The sequence below is a fragment of the Corvus hawaiiensis genome, chromosome 7 (genome assembly GCF_020740725.1).
Source record: "Corvus hawaiiensis isolate bCorHaw1 chromosome 7, bCorHaw1.pri.cur, whole genome shotgun sequence".
Classification (NCBI taxonomy): Eukaryota; Metazoa; Chordata; class Aves; order Passeriformes; family Corvidae; genus Corvus; species Corvus hawaiiensis.
In genome coordinates this window covers 15,674,396-15,696,215 of record NC_063219.1, presented here as the reverse complement: position 1 = coordinate 15,696,215, position 21,820 = coordinate 15,674,396, and the positions used below count along the sequence as shown (strand labels likewise).

Below are 21,820 nucleotides of genomic sequence, written 5' to 3'. Positions count from 1 at the left end.
CAAGGATTTTGACCTCTAGTTCACTGAAGTATGTGCTTATCCCAGCATATGTACAACCTCCCCTACCTTTATTTCATGAACAAAGTTCATTAGTCTTCTGAATGGACTAGCTTAAGCTTTAAATTAACTTGTGATATAGGGTTAACTCCACACGGTAAGGGCATTAAACGAACAGTGGGAATGCATAGAAAATCCTGCATTAATTGACACTGTCTTCTGCTCTTACATGAACAAAATACTACCAGTCCTCTTCTTCCTCAAGAAAGAAAATGGGCAAAAAATTAAACAATGTGAAGCTGAAATGCACTGGGACTTGAACATATTGCTTCAAGTTGCATTCACAGAGGTTTGAATTTCCTTTTTCCTGCATTAACATACCTGCATGAAGCAGGGTGGTATAAAGACGTGCCTTAAACATGTTTCTCCCTCATGTGGTTATCCATTTACAGAGCAACTTGGAAAGGCATTTTGCAACTAAACAGGAGTTAGTGTTTCTACACCCTCAGGCACACTTGTATGCATACTGCTGACAGCAGGCAGAACCTGGTAAAACAGAATGAGCCTGATTTTAACTTGGCAATGGGGTGCAATCTCAAATCTTTTAATGTGTGAAAAACACTGCTTTTCCTTTGCTGCAACTTCTTTGCCTCCTTTGTTGGAAACACTTCCCTTTCCTTCTCTCTAAGAAAAGAAACAGTTTTTTACTGAAATTTGTACAGTAATTGCAGCCTACAACATTGCCCCTGTGGGGAAGGGATAATAGGATTACACAGAACACCATTGCACATTGACTTTTCTTTCAAACAGTATGTCATTACAAATTCTACAAAATCTTTTACTTATTCTGCAAACAAAGGAAGGGGCCAAGTTATGTTTTGGCCCAGTAAGCTGTAACAGCTTTAATTTATTCCTTGTGGTGTAACTATTTCAAAGCAACCATTTAAAGCTCCCAATTATGTGGCCTATGAAAGAGAAAGTCTCAACCTGAAGAAATACAAAAACAGGTCACTGCATTACAGCTGCAACCATGACAGGTTTAACTCACAAAGAGCCATCATACACCAACTCCACACTGCATAACACACCTAGCAAGACTAAAACTGTAAACATTTGTATGCAAACACCCCATGAAACTATGATTTATTTCCAGGGAGATAGTAATGTCCAAAGCAGCATCAATATTCCCCATCTCTGCTCCACCTGGAGGAGAGGTCCAGGTAAGAGTGCTTAGAGAAGAGCCTTAAAAGACAGCAAAATACTCTTGCTGCATGACATAAGGAAGGCAAACTTCACTGTCTTCACAGAGCAAGGCAAAGAGAAGCCTGAAAGGTACCAGAAGGATTTTGCGCTCGTCCTCGCTGGTCTCTGCCTTCATATGAGTGCGAGTGGCCTGGGGGCTGACCGACGTCTCGTAGGCAGGCACCATGGGTGACCCCGACCGATCTAGCGACAGGTTAGTGATGCTGGCTGACCTGCAGGGGAACACAGAACAACTGAAGTGTAAGTGTTCATTGCATGGTGCTTGACCAGAGCAGGCATTCATCCTATAACATACTAAAAACCAGCTTAAGCCTGTGCCACTGTTTACTCTTGTCAGTACAGACTGCTTAATGCTTCCTCCCTTTTCAAAGAAGAAGAAAGGCTCCCTTGGAAGCAAGTGTATTGCTTTGGAACTGCCAAGGTAAGCACGAACATCTGTAAAGCTCTTTGTATGAAGCAGTTGGAACTAAGTTTAGGCACACCAATTCATATATGTCTGTATTTAAATAGACTGGGGAAGAGATGGGATGCTGGGTAATCAGAAGCTCCAGCAGTTTGGAGGCAAAACATACGTCAGCAAGGGTGGCAAACACCCAGATACCTGTAATAGAGCACTGAGATTTCCGCCTCTCCTTGTCCCGTTTAAAATTCCTTGTCCTCAGCTCTCAAATACATGGCTGAAAGCTTGCAGAGTCTGAAGTTTGAGCATTTGTTCCCCAGAGTGGCTAAACCATTTTCTGAAGCTGGAGGTCACGCCAGCCGGCAACCTTCCTTGTACTGCAATATGGAGCATCCCCCTTATCTCAGTCCAGCTGTTAGGAAATCTTGGCTATGCACTCCAGCACAAACACACCATTTTGCAACTATCATTGCGAAGTTACAAATGCAAATACACGTTCCAGATAACTTCTGCTCCATTAATCTACAACTAGACTTGAGACTCCGAATAACCAGAGCGCAACTTCTCATCACACAGCAGCAACATGCACTGAAGTTATCAGTGCTAACAGCACTCTAAGGAGTGAGGATGGAAAACACTTCTGCATATAGCAACAGGAAAACTCAAAATGCCAGTTTTGGACTGACTGAAGAGGCTTGCACCAATGTCATGAGAACAGCTGCCAGCCTCTAGCCTTTGGAATGAAACACTCATAACTTCAGAGAGCTTGCTAACTGGATAGCAGACATACTACAATGATTCCCAAAAATTCTTAATGGATGATGTGGCTCAGCCCAGGCACAAAAAAGCAATGCCACCCTATTTCAGCTTTTATACTGCAAGGAAGTAGCACTGAAGGTACAACAGTCTCAAAATCACTGCTTTTTTCTCCTCTGTCTCTTTGAGGAAGAAATACTGGGTTGATAAAGGGGTTTAGTTAAGTCCTTTCAAGTCATACGCACTGTGTTGGCACTACTTCCATACATCTCGAGGAGTGATAAGCAAAAGCTTTGTGTCGTTGTCAGGCATTCAAAGCAGGCTAAAACTCTACCAGTCTTGTACTGTTCAGATGCTCTCAAAGTTAAAACTGGCAGAGGTACGCAGCTTAACAGAAAGCATCCTAACATACAAGATGAGGCTGACATGAAAGTCCACAACTAAGCACTCCTCCCAGTTGTTTTGCAACAGTTGCTTAAACTATGTCACACACCCGTAAGCAGCAGAGATTTTTTATTTGGGTGTAAGCAAGTTAGAACAGTGAGTTTTCATATCTGTCTTTATCATCAACACTTTTATCTGGGCTTTTATCGTATATATCTTTTTTAAAAACAGAGGGGGAGATTTTGCAATGAAAACATTTATCCTTTAGAAGGACCTGCAATGGAGCAGTTTGAACCCTACTTGCAACATTTGACTGTTCTGCTGGGGTTTTCCCCCCCTCATGAAAAACAAGACTGAGAACAAGTAACATTTCCCACCCACAGGGAAAACAAATAGCAATATGTAAGTTCTGCTACCTGCATCTAAATGCACTCAACCTGTATCTTTTCTGCTTCATCTCATCTAGAAAGAGGAATACACCAGCTTCTCTCAAAGAAATGGCTACAGCTGCTTTGAGAAGATCTAAATGCTAACATCACTTAACCCAAAGTCAACAGCATGTTTTCCAAAGGTTCAGAATTTTTAATAGAGATACATTATACCTTATCATTACATGCATCCAAACAACCAAGTACATTTGGTGAGGCCATGAACAGCAAAAGAGCTAAAATTTAACTTGAATAAGCAATCTGGGCCTGCCAGATCAAGATCAGAACCATCCTACTACTGCATGTTCGAGCAAACAGCAAAAGCCTTTTAAAACAGACATATATTCAAACAGGAGACCATCCTCAAGGTTTCAGACATCTCTTGACGTCACTTCAGTCATTTAGCATTGAACTTCTAATTCTGGACTCCTTGCCATGTTTGCCCAGAATTGATTTTTGGTACTTGTTTATTCACCAGTACTTTACTCCCCCAGGTGAGATCTTTGGGTCTCAGCTGTACAGTCAGTGTGCATCTCCTCCTAACCATCCCCATAACCCAGAAGATAAAGGTTCCAAGCAGTCCACTCTCCAAAAGCCACACCCAGCATCCTTCTCAACTGAATTCCCTAGTCTTCGCTGGTCCTGCCAGATCCCTCCAACCTGCTAAACATTCTGCATTCCTGTAACACCAATGCAAAGAAATCTCTGAATGTCCCGACTCCAACTTTGAAATCTGGATTATCTTTGCTCTGTTCCTCACACCCCTGCCTCACCTTCATTGCCTTAATTTAACCATAAGGGAAGCATGTACCCAGCACCACAGTAGAAGCACTCTTGAAGTGGGAGCTACTTGTTCTTCCAATACCAGCCTATTTAGCGGGATTAAGCTCAAGTACTCACAAATCACACTAAAGCTCTCATGAACACTTTCAAGTTCATCCCAACACTCTTGCAAAAAGATCTATGGAGGGATTTTAGCCTGAAGAAGCCTGGTAATTTAAACAAGATTATCCTTAATGGAAGAGCAAAGGAAGCAGATGGGAACACACACAAACAAATAAACAAAAACTGTACCTCTGCTTCTACATGACCTGAGTCTTTTTGTCTCCCATCACCAAATATGTGTTAGTCCCTTTTCTTCAGCTTCCTCAGAACTGTGCTTCCCTTACCACTTCTTTCCCCTCCTGTCCTCTTCACCACCACTTCTGCTTGACCAACTCAGCAGCAAACTACGGGTCCCTCAAAAGTAGCACATTTAACATTAATATGTACACAAATGGTCCCTCCTTACCACTCCAGATGGGCAGTGAGCTGTCCCATTTTAGACATGAAACAGAACATTCAGTAAAATAAGCCTAGAAACACAGGCTTTACAGTGGAGAGTGTGTTAGGAGTGCATCCAGAACAGAAAATACTCAGAAATTATTTGTTTACCTGTTTCTAGCTGGTGACTTTCCTGCATCCTCCTGGACAGACCCAAGGCGTGCAGACAATGTGGAAGTTGAAGAGTCTGGGTGAATTAAACTGCATGGAAAGGAGCAAGATAGAGATGTCTGATGTATTTGTGACATCCAGTGCATCAGAACAGCTGTAATTAAAGTACGGTTAATTGTCATATTACCTCAGACTCACAGCCGTGATTGTTAAATCAGCGAGGGAATAGGGAGATCTTTCCCCATCTGTAGGCCAATGGCATCTGGAAGACAGTGCTCCTGTCTTCTTCCAAACTCAAGTCTTGAGCAATACAGACTGTTCCTACTTCTTGTATTATCCTGCTTTCCCACCTGCTTCCCCTTCTTACACATCTTTCTTGCTTACAGGCTGCTATGAGATGCTTTGGCAATAGACACATTGCCCCCATCTCCCCAGCGTATCATCTTTGCAATCCAAGCAATGCTCTCCATAGCAACTGCTAGACAGCTTTTGCCAAGATAGCCTGAGAACCTTCTGTAATTGTTTAACTCAATCACAATCACCTTTGCCCTCCTTCTGTTTCCACCCCAGGAGGAAGGACAGCAGATGTTCAAACACCATCAAAAGAAATTCCCATTAGAAAACTGTATCAGATGTAAGCCACTACAGGCCAACTGATACAGCCACACTGGCAGTGCTCTGGCACAGTAAATGCTCCTAGCATGATAAGTGATCTTCATGAGAAGCAATGCAGCTTTGCCTGAGTAGCTGTATTTATCCAGAGTACACCACTCCTTCACTTTTAAAGGACATGGCTCTTCGAGTTAGTTAAAGCAGGAACTCTGTGTTCCAACTGTTCAAAGAGCAGAGCAACATCTGACAAGTACATGCAGCACCAGTCTCCCTAAATGCTTTTCTTGCTGCTTTGCAGCATCTTATCTCAGATACATTATTTTGGAAAGAGGTAACTCCCAAGTTTTCTTCTGAAACAAACTATTTCTCATGCAGATGCCACTATTAGAATAAAACCTCTGCTCCATTATGAAGTTGTGAGTTGACAGTTCCCATTGTGGCACCATTTAAATTCAGTGTCTTGAGTTTAAATCTCTTAAGCTCAGTTAGTAACTTACCCAACACAGTATTTAAGAAAAGCACTGTAACCCACTGCAAAGGGCAACAAGCACTGAAGAAAATGTTAATCTTGCTAAACCACCTAATCCCAAATCTCTCTTCCTCTCACACACAAAAGAAGCCCCCATTTACTCAGTGTCTCCCAAAAACACTAAGTGTTCCATTACAGAGTTATCAGCCTTTCAACAATAGGAATTATTTTTCGAGAGCTACAAGCTGCCCAAAATAAAGATTTGAACACTTTCTTTACATGTTCATGTCTACAAGCTGCTGAATTGTCATTATAAAGATACTAATAACACGTCCAAAGACAAAATTAACAGTACCTTCAGTATTTTGTACATTTGAAGAGAAGATTCTTAGAACACCTACTTATTCCCCAATTCAAAATTTGGTAGTATTTATCCATGCATTGTTACGTAATCACTTTAAATGACCATAACATTAAACCAGAAGTACTTTCCTTTATTTAGGCCTACAGCTGATCATTTACATGTTTCCAGATAGGAGCACCATATTCCAAAAAGCAACATGCAAAGCAAGAGTCAGGGCATTTTCTGAAGACAGAAAATGGTTTGACAGGCTTTTTTATATACTATTAGAAGAGATTTGCTGAGGGGCACATGCCACTAACACTACTGCTCAGATAAACAAAGGTTCTGACTCAAGCCCTCCTCAGTAGTTTTGTATCTGCCTGTTCTTCTGTTTTAGGGAAATGAGCCCAAATGCCACACCGAATTATTTCTTCTTCCCCACAACATTAAATTAAATCAAGGTATTCCAAAAATAACTTGCACAGCACTTGAGAAGTACAGCGTTCTTTTACTCGTGGTCCAAAAATAAGGATCTCCTCATTTGAGAGCAACAGGCATAAATATACTTTGAAAAGAGGTTAGAGAACCTTTATAGCTGTCCTTTCAATCCCAATTCTTCTGAAACAGGCAGTTAGTTCCATCACTTCTCTTTTACCTACACAGAGAGTATTTCTTACGTTCTCTTGCCCAATTCAAAACCTGACAGGTGAAGCACTAATGTTACATTGACTTGCCTCTCAATACACTGGGGGTTACAAGGTGTGATTTTGGTTGTCTTTTTAAACCGTAAAGACAACAGCCTGCTCTGTCACTGATACAGAATCACTAATTCAGTAGGTTAAAGGAAGAACTGCAAATAATTTAAAACTCCACTAGAAATGTTTCCACATTTCAACCTGAAGAGAAGAATATTACATGCAAGCACAGGATTAGATTCTTTTTACAGCAGCTGGAATCTAAGCTTCCTAGGTGGAAACCACCAGCCTTTTTCTAGCTGTCAGCCTGAAAACAGTTGAGATTCTGGAGCTCAGCATGAAGCCATTGACTTTACCTTTGCCAGGTTAGATCCTCCTCCAGGAAGATGTTGCGGCTGGCTTTGCGGCTCCCAACTGGTGTACGCGGCTCGCCAGGATCCAGCACAGACACAGAACACGCAGAATCTGACAGGGCATTTAAGTCTTCTCCAATGGAGTTACTGTCCGTGGAGTGTGCGTAGCTTAAGGCTATTTTACGGCAGTAAGTGCAGGCTCGGAGATCCCCTACGGAAAAGGGAACCAGAGAGTGTAAGTGAACAGGAACAAACAGTACTCTGTTCCTAAAGGATCAGAGGTGTATAGCGGTGGAAACAAAAGTATTTTCTGTTTCAAAACCTCTTTGCAAGTCTAATTCTCATACCCTCTTAAAGGGCAAAACCCTGGGTAATTACACACTCAGGGAATTTTTCCAAGGCAGATGATGCATAACACAAGATCAGTGAAAGAGGAGAGAGAAGAGAGAAAAGGAGAGGAAAAGGGAGGAAGGAAGAGAGGGAGGGAGAACACATGTGCCCACTGAAATGATGGCAGAACAATAGCCAGTCAAATATGATACACCAGCTGATGTCTAGAATTTGGGAACCGGTATTTGAAAGACTTTCCCCTCACCCTCAATTAAAACATGCAGCTCATCTTTTAAAACTACTGTTACTAAGAGCACTTTTTCCTTGAGCACACTTTCTGTAGTGCACACCCTTGTTAAATAGTGGCCGTATTTGTTTTGTAGTGTGGTAAAAATTAGCAGGCATGGCATAATCCCCCATTGTTGATAAAGAAACTGGTAGAAGTAGGTCCTGTGATTCTTTTTCCTTATTTTTAAGCCCACTACAAACCTGTACAGCATTTTCTAGCAGATGCCAGGATCTCAGATGCAAATCTGAGCACACAGAGACTGTTCTGTTTCTCAGTAAATAAACCCTACCTGTGTAGCCCATGAATTTTCCAGGGATTTCTTGATTGCAGCATCGACTACAGAAGATCTGCCCACAAAGTCGACAGTGGTGCCTCCTCCGGAAGGTGGTGAACTTCTCGCTACAGTCATAACATTCCTTGCACTGGCTGTCAGGCATCCAGTACTGCTTCAAGTCACTGTCCTACGAGAGAAGACAGCAGATAAAAGCTTTTTCTTTTGTAAATAAGAAAGCATGTTTAGTTTCATAACTCTATGTAGACTGTGCTCATGGAAAGGAAAATTTCATATACTCACATATCTGTGCACACATACACATACTCTTGCACAAAAGCCCACAAAGGATTTTTCATGTGGTTTTACAGGGAATCAGAAGGCTAAGAGCTCTGAACTAAGAGAATAAATCCAGTAGGACTTTGCCTCCTGGATCCAAGATGGAAGCAAAGCAGAATAAAACTATCATACGATGTAGACAAAAGTCAAAAAGAAACAATTACATGAAGTAGTGATTGGTCTCCCCTCTCATTTGCCCACAGCACATGAGAGGCCCTCAACTAGCACATTTTAAAAATGAAAAGAAAAAAATCCCACCACATATTAGTTGAAGCTGTTATCTAGGAGTAAATCAAGTTATGACAAATTATTAATGCAGGAAGATAATTTCAACAGCTAATATTGAGATATGTTTTGAAAGGATTATAGATGCATGTAAAAAGTTTTATTACATAATCGAATTCTTCAATACTTCAGTAAATAGTTGTAAAAGCCTTTCCCAGACTGATCTTGTTTCAAAACTCCAGGTTAACTGCTATGTGAAGAAAACTGAAATTCACATTCAGCAGGCAACAATGTATATTAATTTACAGCACTGGTATAGCCACAGGAAAAACATCATCTTAAAAACAGAGAGCTAAAACTTCCATTTGGTGTTGAAGCTATAGAGCAAGACAAACTCTCAGTTGTGATTCTGAGCACACCAGCTGCAACTTCCATGGATGGAGACAACTGCTAATGGTCACATGACAGCCCTGGCTGTGAAACGCTCTTTGCTAGAGTTCAGTTCTGGCAATAAGCCTTTTCAGAGGGACTGAATGCTCCAGGTTTTTCTTAGGAAGAGAAACTGCTGCAAGTATTTTCTCAAAACAATCGCTAAAGAAAGGCGATCCATGCTCTCATTTTCACATAATCAAAAAAACCCATTGGGTTTTATCTTACATTGTGATTTATTTGTGGATATTCACAAAGTAAAGTTTGACACAGCTACTAGACCAATTTTGAGACCAAAGCAGTTATGATCAACAACACAACGCTTTCATACTGTCCTCACCCAAGAAAACCCACACAGAAAGAAGTTGAAGACTGCTCAAGACAATCTAGTTTTAGAGAATCTAGAAATTTTTAAAATTAACACTAAGCTTCAAGCAGGGAAAGCCCTGGTCATATTCATTCATGAAAGGCTTCTGCTTCACTCTCAAAAATCTTGCCCTTTCTATCAAAGCAAGATTGTTCTTACAAGCAGAATAGCACTGGAAGCTAAGTAAGTTCACTGCAAGTCTACCTATAAAAGCTATCAAGCCAAAAGCCTTTTTCTTCCTCTACAAGTTTAATTAAATGTACTTTTGCCTGTTCATGTCTTGCTCACAGACACAGCTATTTATACCCTCACTTATAAATAGTTGTGGATTCTTTTCTCAACTAGATCCTCTTCTTAAAGGTATGGTCCAACTCAGCAGATGGAGGTGAAACCAGCAATTCAGTAGCAACCACCAGACCTTTGTCTATCTAAATCAAAACTGATTAACAGGGCAAGCCTTTCAAGTAAATATTGCCGACTAATCAATACCACAGTAAGTAGCAGATTTAAGCCATTCTGGGAATTCTCATTACTATTTGTGACTATTCTCATTACTATTTGTGTTAATGTGTTTCACCTGCCCATGGTCAGCCTTCTAGGGAGAAAACTATCAGGGTTTTTTTTTTCACTAGATTGGGTAACAGAGAAGTGGGAAGGAGTCTAAAAAGAGAGCATCTGGTCCCAGCACAAGAAGCCAAGTAAATGCAATGATTGACTCCCACAATATGACAGATGTTTGGCAACTCAAAGGTCGGCATCAAATGAAATTGTTTTCCCTGCATCCACACAACGCTTTTTGAGTTTATTCACTCATCTTTCAAATATACGGAAAAAAAATTCCCATGGTGTATCTAAAAACAAAGCTCAGAGAAGCCCAGTAAAGAGTTCATTTTCTAGATGGTTTGGCCTACAAATCCTTCAAAAGAAGTACCTGGCTCTTCCCCTCCATTATTTCCTTGAGGCGTTTTAAAACAGTGCTGAGGCTTCTTAACTGAACTGCAGTTCGAGGATCATGACCTCCAAGAGGTGGTTCTACTTTCCTTCGATTATCTGGAAGGGAAGGGAGAGCAATATTCATTTCTTCCATGATACATCAGCATTCACATCACAACACAAAGCCCCATTAGAGGGAAGAACATTCACATACATATACATTTTACAAAGTTACAATGTGTATCACTTCTTGCCCTTGCATTCTTTTCCCCCCAGTGGACCTTCTGATGCCAGATAGCTTGCTTTGACTGACATTTTAAATACCACCCTCTGTGTTTACAAGAAGCCATTAAAGTTCTCTGAGAATGAAAACATCTTTTAAAGAAGTGATTTTCAACCTACTATATGAAGCTTGTAGTAGTCTTTTACAAAGCCCTGAAGTCTCATTTTTAAAATGTCCTCTAGGATACTAATACTTACTAAATAATTGCTACAATACACATATTCATTCTAGGACTAGTACAAGTCAATGCTTTAACCTGAACTTATTTATAAATGACTACAGCAAACATCAGGGCACCATTGCTCAGTTTCTATTAAAAACAGTAACTCAGAATAAAATACATTCAGAAGTTCACATTTTTGAGGGGTTTGGGTTTGCTTTTTTTTGTTGTTGGTTTGGTTTTTTTCTAAGAAAAACATCAGGTTGTTGAGAACTTATACAGTCATTCTTGATTAACTATAGCAAAGAGACTCCTGAATAAAAATGTAATGCAGCCAATTTCTTTCCTATAAAATGCTTCATTACTTTGGAGCATTGCTGAACAAGTTACAAATAGGCTCCTTCTCTCCAGAAAGATTTGAAAACACAGTTCTCTATTTACCTAAACATTTAAACATTTTCAGAATCTCTTTCCTAGATCAACAACTTTCTGAATAGTTTAAAGTTTCTTACCATCCTCGTTGCTCTCCATCTGACTAATGTTTTATTTAGCTTGCCCCTAGTACAGGAAGAACAGACATGGCTGCTTTCTGTTTACTGCCTGAGCTATCCCTGATGTCAGCAGGAATAAAGCTGACAGCTCTGCCTGAAGCCTGTTAACTGTTGCTGTGCAGTAACAGCTATGCTACTGCTTCGCGTGCAGCAGACCAAAAACACTCCCTGTAATGTGACTAAAACCGTGGGTTCCGTGCCTCCTCTTCAGCTTCCTAGTATGTATTTTTAGTCAATCAGCCCACACATAGCTGCTATGTACAACAAAGAATGCACAACATTTTTCTTTTCAAGAAAAGAAACCCATTTCTGTAACTAGCCACTTGGAATTGATTTCTTTTTAAAAATCAAACAGACTTTTCAGCAGTACAAAGTTGAATATGATTAAAGGGACTTTCATATTTCAAGAAGACATTGATAATACCAGAGAAACCTCTAGCTCCTCCTTACTTCTATCACAAGATCTATGCTGCGTTTACTTCCGGGTACTCCCTCTGAATTCAAGAGTATCTCCTTCCCAGGAATGTTGCTTCCAATTCAAAGAATTACCAGATAATTCCAACAAATCTTGTCAGGCAAGCGATTCCCAAAATACAAACATACACAGCATTAAACAAACGCCACACGTAACTCCACACTGGTTCTTGTTAGTTAAATGCCCTTTTCTCTGTTACATAAAACAATGTCAGAAGGATGTCATCTACATAAGAAAAAACATGCCACCAGCAGTAGCAGCACATGGCCAACCTGTTTATACCAGAGAAGCTGACTGATACTCAGATTAAAATTCAGTTAGTTCTTTCCCTTCTCAATCATGAGATTTCTCCCTTTCAGAGGAAAAACACACTGTACAGCAAGAACGTAAGAAGTTATCATTCCTGCAGTAAAGAAAACACTGTCTAAAATGCCATCCTTCAAAAAGAATTCCCATGTATCAATCTTAGGTTAACTCTTACCCCTGGTCCAAACTGCATTATTGCAAGTACCACAGCCATTTTGTCAGCTAATGCACACGTGATTTATAGATATATACATTCCCAGTGTTGCAACTGTATTTTCTCACTTCACCAATAAATCTACAAAACTCATGTTCTGTTCCACAAACACAGAAACCCTCAGAGTGTTGTTCTTGCTTTGCCCAGGTAATCATGCCAGCTGCCATCAGTAGTACTTCTGAAGAGTTTTCATATCTCCTTTTGATTTGATCTCAAGAGGGTTGACCACACTTACACATCAAAGTAGTGGTAAGCCTTTTTGGCGCTTCTGAAGCGGCAAACTCAGTATATCACCAAATCATAGAACATTAAGGGGTTGGAAAGACCTTAAAAATCATCTAGTCCCAACCCCCACTGCCATGGGAGGGACACAGAATGCTCCAGCCTTGTCCAACCTGGTTTTGAACAGTGCCAGGGCTGGGCCATCAACAAACTCCCAGGGCAACCTGTTCCAGTGCCTCACAGCTAAGAATTTCTTCTGCCTGTCTAGCCTAAACTTCCCCTCTTTCAATTTGTATCGATGACTCCTTGTCCTGTCACTACAGTTCCTGACAGAGTTCCTCTCTGGCTTTTCTTTAGGCCCCCTTCAGATACTGGAAGATTCCTATGAGGTCTCCAGGCAACCTTCTCTTCCCTAGGCTGAACAGCCCCAAATTTCTTATGCTATTACATATATGCTTTCATATATATATATATATACATATATATATATATATGTATGTGCTACTGAAAGAAATTTTTGCTTGTCATTGCTACATCTCAGCCTTAAAGATAACCACACAAAAATTAGTGTGGAACACATCTTTTCAGCAATACCAGTTTATGCAGCAATTGTGGTTTTTTCTATCCATTCCCTTCCCATCTCCATGTTCCCTTAACAAAACCTCAAGAAAATGCCAAAGGGATTCCATACAGACTTCAAAATTGGTTTATTTCTAACTTATTTATTGTTCTTAAGTTAAAAATTAACTCCTACAGCTAAAAAAAAAAAAAGTTAACTTACTTCATCAGTAAACCTCATCCTTCCTCTATGTATTTATGGTTGCTGACCCTTGGTAAAACCTAGGGAAAAAACCTCTGAATTACAGAAATATGTTTTTACAGAGTTTCTTCCATGACTATATAGTATTTTGGCATTCATTTTACAGTGAAAGACAAGGTAAAAAACACCACAAAAACTACTTTGGTGCAATCTAGAGTTTCAGAACTGACCATATACTAATGCAAGAGGTAGATATTCACACAGTTTCAACAACAAAAAAGTACCCCTGCCAGAGATGCCACAGTTTTGCTAATACAAAACAACACAAATTGCTTTCTAATTACTCACTGCCACAGCATAAAATTTCATATTCAAGTTCATTACCACAGTTCAAACATCATGTCTTCCCCAAGTCACTGCTATAAAAAGTATTACCACAAAAAGTAGGGAAAATGTCCTTTGTTTCATTTTACAACATGCATTTTCATGCTCCAAAATCTTTTTGATTAGGAAAGATGCTCTGGTAATAACTCATGCTCCACAATGACTTCCAGTAGCTCCCACATGTTTTCCTCAGGCCTTCTTCCCCCTATACAATCATTGGCCATTCCTTTCTCCTGCTAAGCTCCTTTGCCACTCCCTATTACTGCCAGTCTGTTAAAATTGTCTAGCATTAACAGCATTATCCTGTGGGACAGGGTAACAAGCTGGAAGTGTTTTTACTACCCATGCTCCCTCTGCAGCAGCTCAGCATTTCCAGTTCTCCCCAACAGGATTTGCAAGCTGTGACATTATCTCAGTGACAACAGCCTCATAATGGGACTATTTTGGTTCAATCCAGCACCTTGAAAGCCCTCATCTGACAGCACAGACACACACGGTCCAATACAACCAGCTGGGCCCACAGTCACTTGGCAGTGACACCAGCTCCACACAACAACGGAACAAACTACCCAAGAGCGAGGCCACACGACCCTCAGATTGCAGAGTCTCAGCACTGGTTCTTGAGCCACACAAACCCCAGAGCATCTCTGACAAAAGCCAGGCATCCAACAGCTCCTCCTATTTTCACAAAAGCCAGTAAGGAGCTATTATAATGTTTTGTGTAAGCAGTCCTGAAGGGAAGCACACAACTGAAACCCTACATGTCTCATGCCAGACAGTGTCCTACAAGAGCCACCATCGCTCCACATTGTTCTGCACTTGCAGCTGTCAGCCAGCACAGTCCCTGAGCAATGAAAAGATCTGCTGCACAGACACTACAAGCTAATGGACGGATGAGGGGTGAGGGTCAGCATCTTCAGGAACAATTTCATTTCATCACTATTTAGAGGCACCGGCAGCAGCCTTTTATTTATTTATTCCTTTCAGTTTGCTTAACTTGACACATTATTTAAGATCAAGTAGGCTAGAGAGACCTTTGTGAAGGCCTTATATATATTTTTCTGCCTACACTTGCCCACATTATTAAGTATCTAAGTAATGGCAAAGCCTAGAGAGACATTTACAGGTCTGCGGACACAGGGCTACAAGAAAACTCAACTCGATTAGACACCTCGCTGTTACTGAAGTCAGTGGGTGACCCAACCTACCAATCTAGATGTTTATGTAAATCCCATCATTTATTTTCCCACTTTTCATTATTTAGACATTATAATAATTTCTAAGATTATTTGTGCAGCCCAGCATCAGCTGCAATAGCAGAAGTAAAATTCTCTGCTACTCAGTGTTCAGAAATCCTCAAAGACCTGATTATTCAGCACCTTTTAAGGTAAAAAAAGGAAAGAAAAATAATTTTCTGAAGTTTGCTTCAAAAAAACCCAATGCCTGATTTTTAGAGAAGGACAATGCAAGTATTTTTCCCCCTCTTCAAATAAAGAGAGATGGCCTAAAAAACTCCCCCAAAACCTTCTCACCAATCCAGTACACTTTTACATGCGTTACACAGAGCTCATGTTTGTTACAGCACCAAGGTTATTTGGGGGAAAATACTCAGCAGCAAGTCAGGCCACTCACCACACACTAATCACAGAAATCTCTTCCAAAAGTGACCAGCAATTCCTGTTTGGTCTAACTTTACTTCTTTACAGGCTGATTCATCATCACTTTTGTCTAAGCATACTTGCATCCAAACCCAGAGATATGAATGGAGGTCCTGAAAAGAAATTCCTATATGGAATAATACAGCAGCAGTTCCTCACACACACGTTAAACTAAGTCTTATTCCCTGGTTGATTAATCCCAGTGGAAATCAAACAGCAAGATTATTTCTGCCTTCTGAGCATCGAACAACATACCTCACCGGAAGGTTTCTAACATCTAATCCCCAGGCAATTTCCAAGTGATTTATAAGAGGTACCAAGAAAAAGTAGATGGGCTTATCAGCCAAGAGCACATAGCCATTCTTGGAACATTTGAGAAAGTTCTTTAAAAAGAGCCCAAGCAAACAAATCAAAACAAAAACCTCAAACCTTAACTGGTTTGTTGGAAGAAGTACAACTAAATAGATTAAACAGTACTAGAGGGCAAGGAGGAAGATGATGAACATGTTTAATTAAACATGCAAATGACTTAGATAAAAATGCTAGTTATCTGTACTAGACTTTTGCCTGGCTACCAAAACTACACCTCTTTCTAAAAATCCTATACACATGAACAATATTTAGGATCTGATTGTTTGCACTAGGTACCACACTCTTGGAAATACTGTCTTTCACAAGACTTACCCAGTTTAGCAGTTTCCTCAAGGCTATCACTAACAGACAACAGTAACCAGACAGATCTCAAGAGGGAACCCTGCAATCTACTTCCTAGCTCTTCCAGATCTTCATAGCCATTACACAGTTGCACCTTAGAAACCACAATCAATTCACATTCCAGCTAAAAGATTCAGTACAGCATCTAGCAATAGCTTCAAGGTTAGACAGGACTAAATTTAAAAAAAAAAAAAATCTTAAGCACAACTTCCTATTCAATTCTCGTCAAAACAACTACAACCAAAACCTTCATTTACAACTCCCTTGAAGACACAAACATCAAATTCATCCAGACTAAGCACTAGAGTTAGCATGTAGATGTTAAGAAACTGTAGTATCTCAAGATAAAGCAGAAATATTCAGGATCAAAGTTCAAGTGACTTTAAAACATTGGATGTGTTTTAGCAGCCTCTTCAGTTCCAGATTGTTTTCCAATTGAACGAGCAGAGCCCCAACAAGAAGTTGTCTTGCTGGAACACCAAGAAGGGTGGAGGAATATGTTTATGAGGTTAAAGTGCAACCTCACTAACAGAAGCAGTGTAGCCTGATACTAAATTCTGCTATGAATCTAGACACTCAATGAACCTTTGGTCACATCCTTCCATCTCACCCTGAAGTATCCTGGCTAGTACAACAGTGCCTTATAGAACAAAGAGCTGAAATTACCCAGAGTTGCAGAGGATCTTCTTTGAAGCTCACCAGTCAGTTGTTTTTTGTAAGGAATTGGTGATCTCAGAGACTGAGCCCTTGTGGGATGCTGAGGACTGGACCAGCCACCACTCAAAGCTTGTGGAACACTCTGTCCTGCCTCTGCTTTCTCTGCCGGGGATGAAAGCCTGCCATCATCTGGAGGTGACAAAGAGCAAGAAACCAACTGTTCAGACATGATAAAGAAATCCAGCAGTGCATGCAAAGCTAAGGGGAAAAAAACTCACAAACAGCTGTTTTGGATAATGATTAAACAAAACAAATTAATTTTTAGTTTTAAAAGTACATACACATCATGGAAACAGGACAGTAGGCTGTCTTCAAGGCTCAGACTATTTCAGAAATTCCCTACTGTGAAAAGTGTCAAAAAAAAAAAAAACCCTGACAAATTATTCTTGAATATGAACATGAATTATTCTTGCTAAATAGAATAGCTGTACTTGACTATCAGCTTCCACCTTGAAAAAGAGTTTTTCAGTTATTTTACAAGCCAGTACTGAGGTCACATTAAAGTTACCACAGCCTTTAATTTCCATCAGCAGATCAAGTATAGACAGGTTCTCATTGATTCCAGTAAGATGCACATTTCATGTGTTATTTCAAGGTTGTTTTCCCATTCACTCAACATAAGACTTTGCTGACTCCAGCTACATTTGTCAGAAACAAACAAGTGAAGCCAATATTGATCACATTTTATGCTACTTTCAATAAATTAGCAATGACAGGTGCTCCTCTACTATGCAAACTAATAGCAGCCATACCAAGTAATTAATTTTTCATTTTTCATAAGAAGAGTCTGAACAGATCCATTTGCTTAAGCAAAAAGCTGTCTTGGCCCTTTTCCCCCAGCCCAAACATTGCTGAAGTATGCTTAGCAGAGCTGGATAATGAACAGACTAAACAAAAGCAGCTGACCAGCGTGCCATCTCCAGTGAAGGGATACACAGATTTTGCACAAAACCCAGGTGCTTTCGTTCACCACTCTCTGCAGGATATTTCTTTGAAACAAAAAGGAACTCACACAGTTCTTTTAGAGTTTGCCTACTGAGAATGTATTTCAAGACACAGGCCAAAATCAAGCAATATTTTTTAATATACAAAACTTTCACAACACTTCAGAGTTCTTGATGCAAAGCCATGCAAATTAAGTGTGCACTTCCTGCTTTACTGCAGTTCAGCTGTCACCCGGCGGCAGGTACAAGAGGCACAGGAAGGTGAGGGATGGATGAAGTCTGAAGTAAGAACTTGCACTGGAAGGACAAGCACACATTTTGCTCATAGAGGTTGGCAGAGGATTACTCCTACTTTCAGCCAAAAAAATTCATACAGACAAAGGAAATTCTGATGTCAAGCTAAGAATCTATACAATATTATCTGCTAACTGGCTTGTCTTTGACTTTCATGTGCAGCCACAGATTTCCAGCTGTAAGAAGCTGGCTATCTTCTCTCATAATAAAGCTCTACTATGTCACCCAAAACGAAGATGCAACATCTCTCACAAAAGAACTAACCTCAGCCCTTTGACACTATGCTCCTATGTTCAGAGGTACTTTTACAAGCAGCAAAGGGCATGCACAACCAATGCACACAGCTCCCCCCAGCACTTACCTTTGCTGAAACGGAAGAGATTTACAAAAGAACTGTAAGCTGATTTAAAAGGAGGCTCATCCTGGTCAGGAGTCAGGGGTTTGAAGTGAGTGAGATGAGACGGACTGCTGGGAGAACGAGGTAGATCACTGGTAGAGTCCAATGTGGGAGACCGTTTGTCATCTGCAGCCATTTCACGTGCTCTGGAAAGAGGTCAGCAACACACATTACACATGGGGTGCTGAAACAGAACCTCTTCAGTCTTCTGAACAGGAGGTGTCTCGTTAGATCCGAGAGGAGAGACATTCACCCAACTGACCGTAGGCATCTGCTACTAGCACAGATCAAGAGTGCCAGAGGAGCCCATGCCCCTGCCTAGCCACTGACAAGAGAGTGGCATCCCTGCAGAGGACAATTCACAGTGCCTAATTAAACATCCAGAGCAACAAAGTAAACAACCACTACACTGATGACACACTCCAGTTGAGGTTTATGGGAACTTGAAGTTTTCAAATGGATACTCTGCGTGCATATCACGAAGAAGTTAGACAGCTCTTCTCCTAATGTTGTGACTTCTGCAGCCCTTGTAACTGAAAACTGAAAACAGGCATGCCTGAGCAAGCACAAAGCAGACTTGTTGTTTGGGCAGGTTAACTTCAGAATGAGAAGTAAAATGAACTACAAACAAAAGCAGGACTGAAAGATTAAGTTCGGTGGGAAACTATTTCCCTCCCCTCTGCATTACAATACAGACCCTTGTGCAAGTTACCACGGAAGCAACCCAAACTGCAATTTACTTGTTGTCAAATCTAACACCTCCAAACTTCCTTGTTTTCAAGAGCAGCTACATTAAGGAAAAACAAACAAAGACCCCAAACCACTTTCTGTATTAGGAGAAGCCATACTTGTAAACCCTATTTTCTGTGTATCAAAGCTTCCATAGAGCCAAGAGTCATACTTTTCCCCAGCCCATGCTTTTTAAGCTGAACAGACACCCAATTTCTTTCACAACACCTCACTCAGCCTGCACTTCTAGCCTGCTAGGCTAAGGTGCTTACCACCTTTGTCTAAGCAAGACTTAGTGAAATGTTTGACAGTACAGGAACCCAGGGAGCTGATGGAACCTATGAGTGATGGCTGATTTTTACCTGTGCTAAGGATCAAAACCCCGTGTGAGCCTACTTCCTGCTTAGCAGCTGATACACACTTCTCCATGAAATAACAATTTCCAGTCCCAACAACTGTTCCCTAGAACTTACAGGCATATATTGCTGACTAGAATATTTTCTTCCAAGTTCTAAAAAGCCACACCAAAAGAAATCTGTGCAGTCCAGAGAAAATCAACGTGATCAGCAAGTGACACTGAAAGTGCTAACAAGCTGCATGCAGCTCATGTGGCAAGCTTTGACTACTCCTACAAAGAATGCTGAAGAGATGATATCTGCAAGTCATTCACATGACTTCTCAGTGGACTTCTGCTTGTTGCTCTGTATAGTAAGCACCTTCAGCTCAGAGCTTCTTTTGCTATTCACATATCCTCAGGAAAGAAAGCAGAGAGGCATCATTTACTAAGTTTCAGGAGAAACTTTGGTCAGGTTCTTCATGTAAGTCTGAGTCTTAGTCTTCCACATCCCTCTCCCCTGTAAGTCAGGTATGTTTTGTGGTTGTTCATTTCAGCAGTATTATTCAAACAGGTGATTTAAACATACTTAAACACCAGAGTTCATGGAAGGCTTTCCTTGAAAAACACATCTTCAGGTAAATTTGGAATTGTTTCTTCAATCTTAAGGCAACCAATAGTTTACTTTTTAAATGTTGAACATACAAGAACGGTGTACCTTCACACATGCTACCACATTAAAAATACCTCTTTGAAGTCAACCAGTTTTATAGGAAACTACGTTCATTATTCAGCAACTGACTATAGCCTGGCAAGAGAAGACTTACAAGCAAGTCTCTGAACTTGCATTAAATAGATATATGTGATCATAGAAAAATAAAAACTTTAGTTTCAAGGGAGGAAAAAACCCATAATAACTGGTTCTGTCACAGCAGTACTGGCCTAACTAAAACGATTGAAAAGAATAGCATTATACCTGGCATTAGCTCCAAAAATACCTGGATTTTCTGTGCTGTACAATACAGTAGCAGTGGAGTCTATCAGCCTTTCTACGCTTTAGTTGACCCCTATAGGGAAAATAATCCCCTCCACCCCACCGTAAGAAACAGTCACTTATTTGTGTAATATGGGAAATGAGAAAGCAAGGTACACATATCGGTCAACAACCAGAAAACCAGAGTACATTCCTCTCAGGATCCTCCCCAACAGTCACGGGGAATGTATCTGAACCCACCTGAAGCTGCAGCTTCAGCAATCACCAACTCATCACCGATCAAATACGGAGTACGAGGGTGGCTGTGAGCCTCCTCACACGTACTGCTGTTGCATCCAGAGCGTCCCACAAAACCGACCACAACTGCTCAGTGCCAGAAGGATACGACCACTCCTTCTTACACAGACGCTACTCCCGGGCACCTGGATAACACACCCCGGGTGCAAAAACACCCGCAATTTAAACACAACTGCGTGACACACACGCTTCACTTCCAACCTCCGCGCAGGAGCCAGCTGCTTTGCCCTCCCCTCTGTGAAGGGAACACCGCTGCCTTCCCCTGCCTGGGATGGCAGACCCGGAGATCACCTGCGACGGGACGGGGAGGAAGCGGGGGGAAGCGACCCCCGGAGAGCCGCCGCCAGCCGCTACCAGGGGCGGGCCCGGGCAGCCCGGAGAAGGCTCGCGCAGCAAGGGGGCCACAGAGCGGTCCCGGCAGTGCGGCGCGGCGCGGCCCCGGGGGCTGTGCTCACCTGCTGCCCTGTCCTCGGCGGCGGTGCCGGTGCTGGGGCGGCACCGCCGCTCTTCCTTCACCGCCCGGCCCGGCAACGCCGCCAGCCCCGACCAACCGCCCGCCGACCGCGCCGTTCCCCGCCCAGGCATCGCCAATCGAAGCTCCTCGCACTCCACCCGCCGGCAGCGCCCGGCCCCGCCCCGCGGCCCTTCTCGGCTGCTCCGCCCGTGCGCGGCACACCCTGGCTGCTGCTTCGGGGGTCGTTGGGTGTGCGGAGAGCCGGTGTGTCCCCGGGGAAGTCATAGTACACTATATTTCATTAATATTCCCTTCTCTTCTATTCCCGCCCCGAGGTTCCGCGCCGGTCACGCTCCCCGCCTCGCCCCGGCCCCAGAGAGGTGCCCGCTCCTGCCCCTCAGGGCGGACAGTGCGGCTGCTCCGGGGCCGTGGTGTCGACACCGCCGCCTCAGCGCCAGCAGACGAGCCCTTGCGCGCTGTGGGTACCGCATCCCTGGGCTGGGCTGCGGAGCTCTCCCTGGGGCACGCCCGGCCCCCCTCGCGCCAGCGGGTTCCCTGTGCCGGCGGACACTCACTGCGCGGGGGTGCCACAGCGCGGAACGGGCCCGCCCCGGAA

At 42.0% G+C, this 21,820-nt stretch overlaps 1 protein-coding gene across 6 annotated transcripts in view; it reads right to left on the bottom strand.

Annotated features, from left to right (window-relative positions):
- The window catches only part of PIKFYVE (phosphoinositide kinase, FYVE-type zinc finger containing), a 65,907-nt gene extending 44,109 nt beyond the window's left edge, over positions 1 to 21,798 (bottom strand). For 2 of the 6 annotated variants that reach the window (XM_048309179.1, XM_048309180.1), the window contains exons 1-8: positions 21,206 to 21,312; positions 18,361 to 18,542; positions 16,711 to 16,890; positions 10,316 to 10,434; positions 8,043 to 8,214; positions 7,138 to 7,345; positions 4,663 to 4,752; positions 1,334 to 1,472 (exon numbers count right to left, since the gene is read on the bottom strand). In XM_048309179.1, coding sequence (XP_048165136.1) covers positions 1,334 to 1,472; positions 4,663 to 4,752; positions 7,138 to 7,345; positions 8,043 to 8,214; positions 10,316 to 10,434; positions 16,711 to 16,890; positions 18,361 to 18,532 — 1,080 coding nt within the window. In that variant the 5' untranslated portion in view covers positions 18,533 to 18,542; positions 21,206 to 21,312. Of the gene's footprint in view, positions 1 to 1,333; positions 1,473 to 4,662; positions 4,753 to 7,137; positions 7,346 to 8,042; positions 8,215 to 10,315; positions 10,435 to 11,272; positions 11,359 to 16,710; positions 16,891 to 18,360; positions 18,543 to 20,693; positions 20,876 to 21,205; positions 21,313 to 21,779 lie in introns of those variants that run through there. The other 4 variants (XM_048309181.1, XM_048309182.1, XM_048309183.1 and 1 more) reach the window with 4 other exon arrangements.
- Between the last annotated feature and the right edge of the window lie 22 nt (positions 21,799 to 21,820).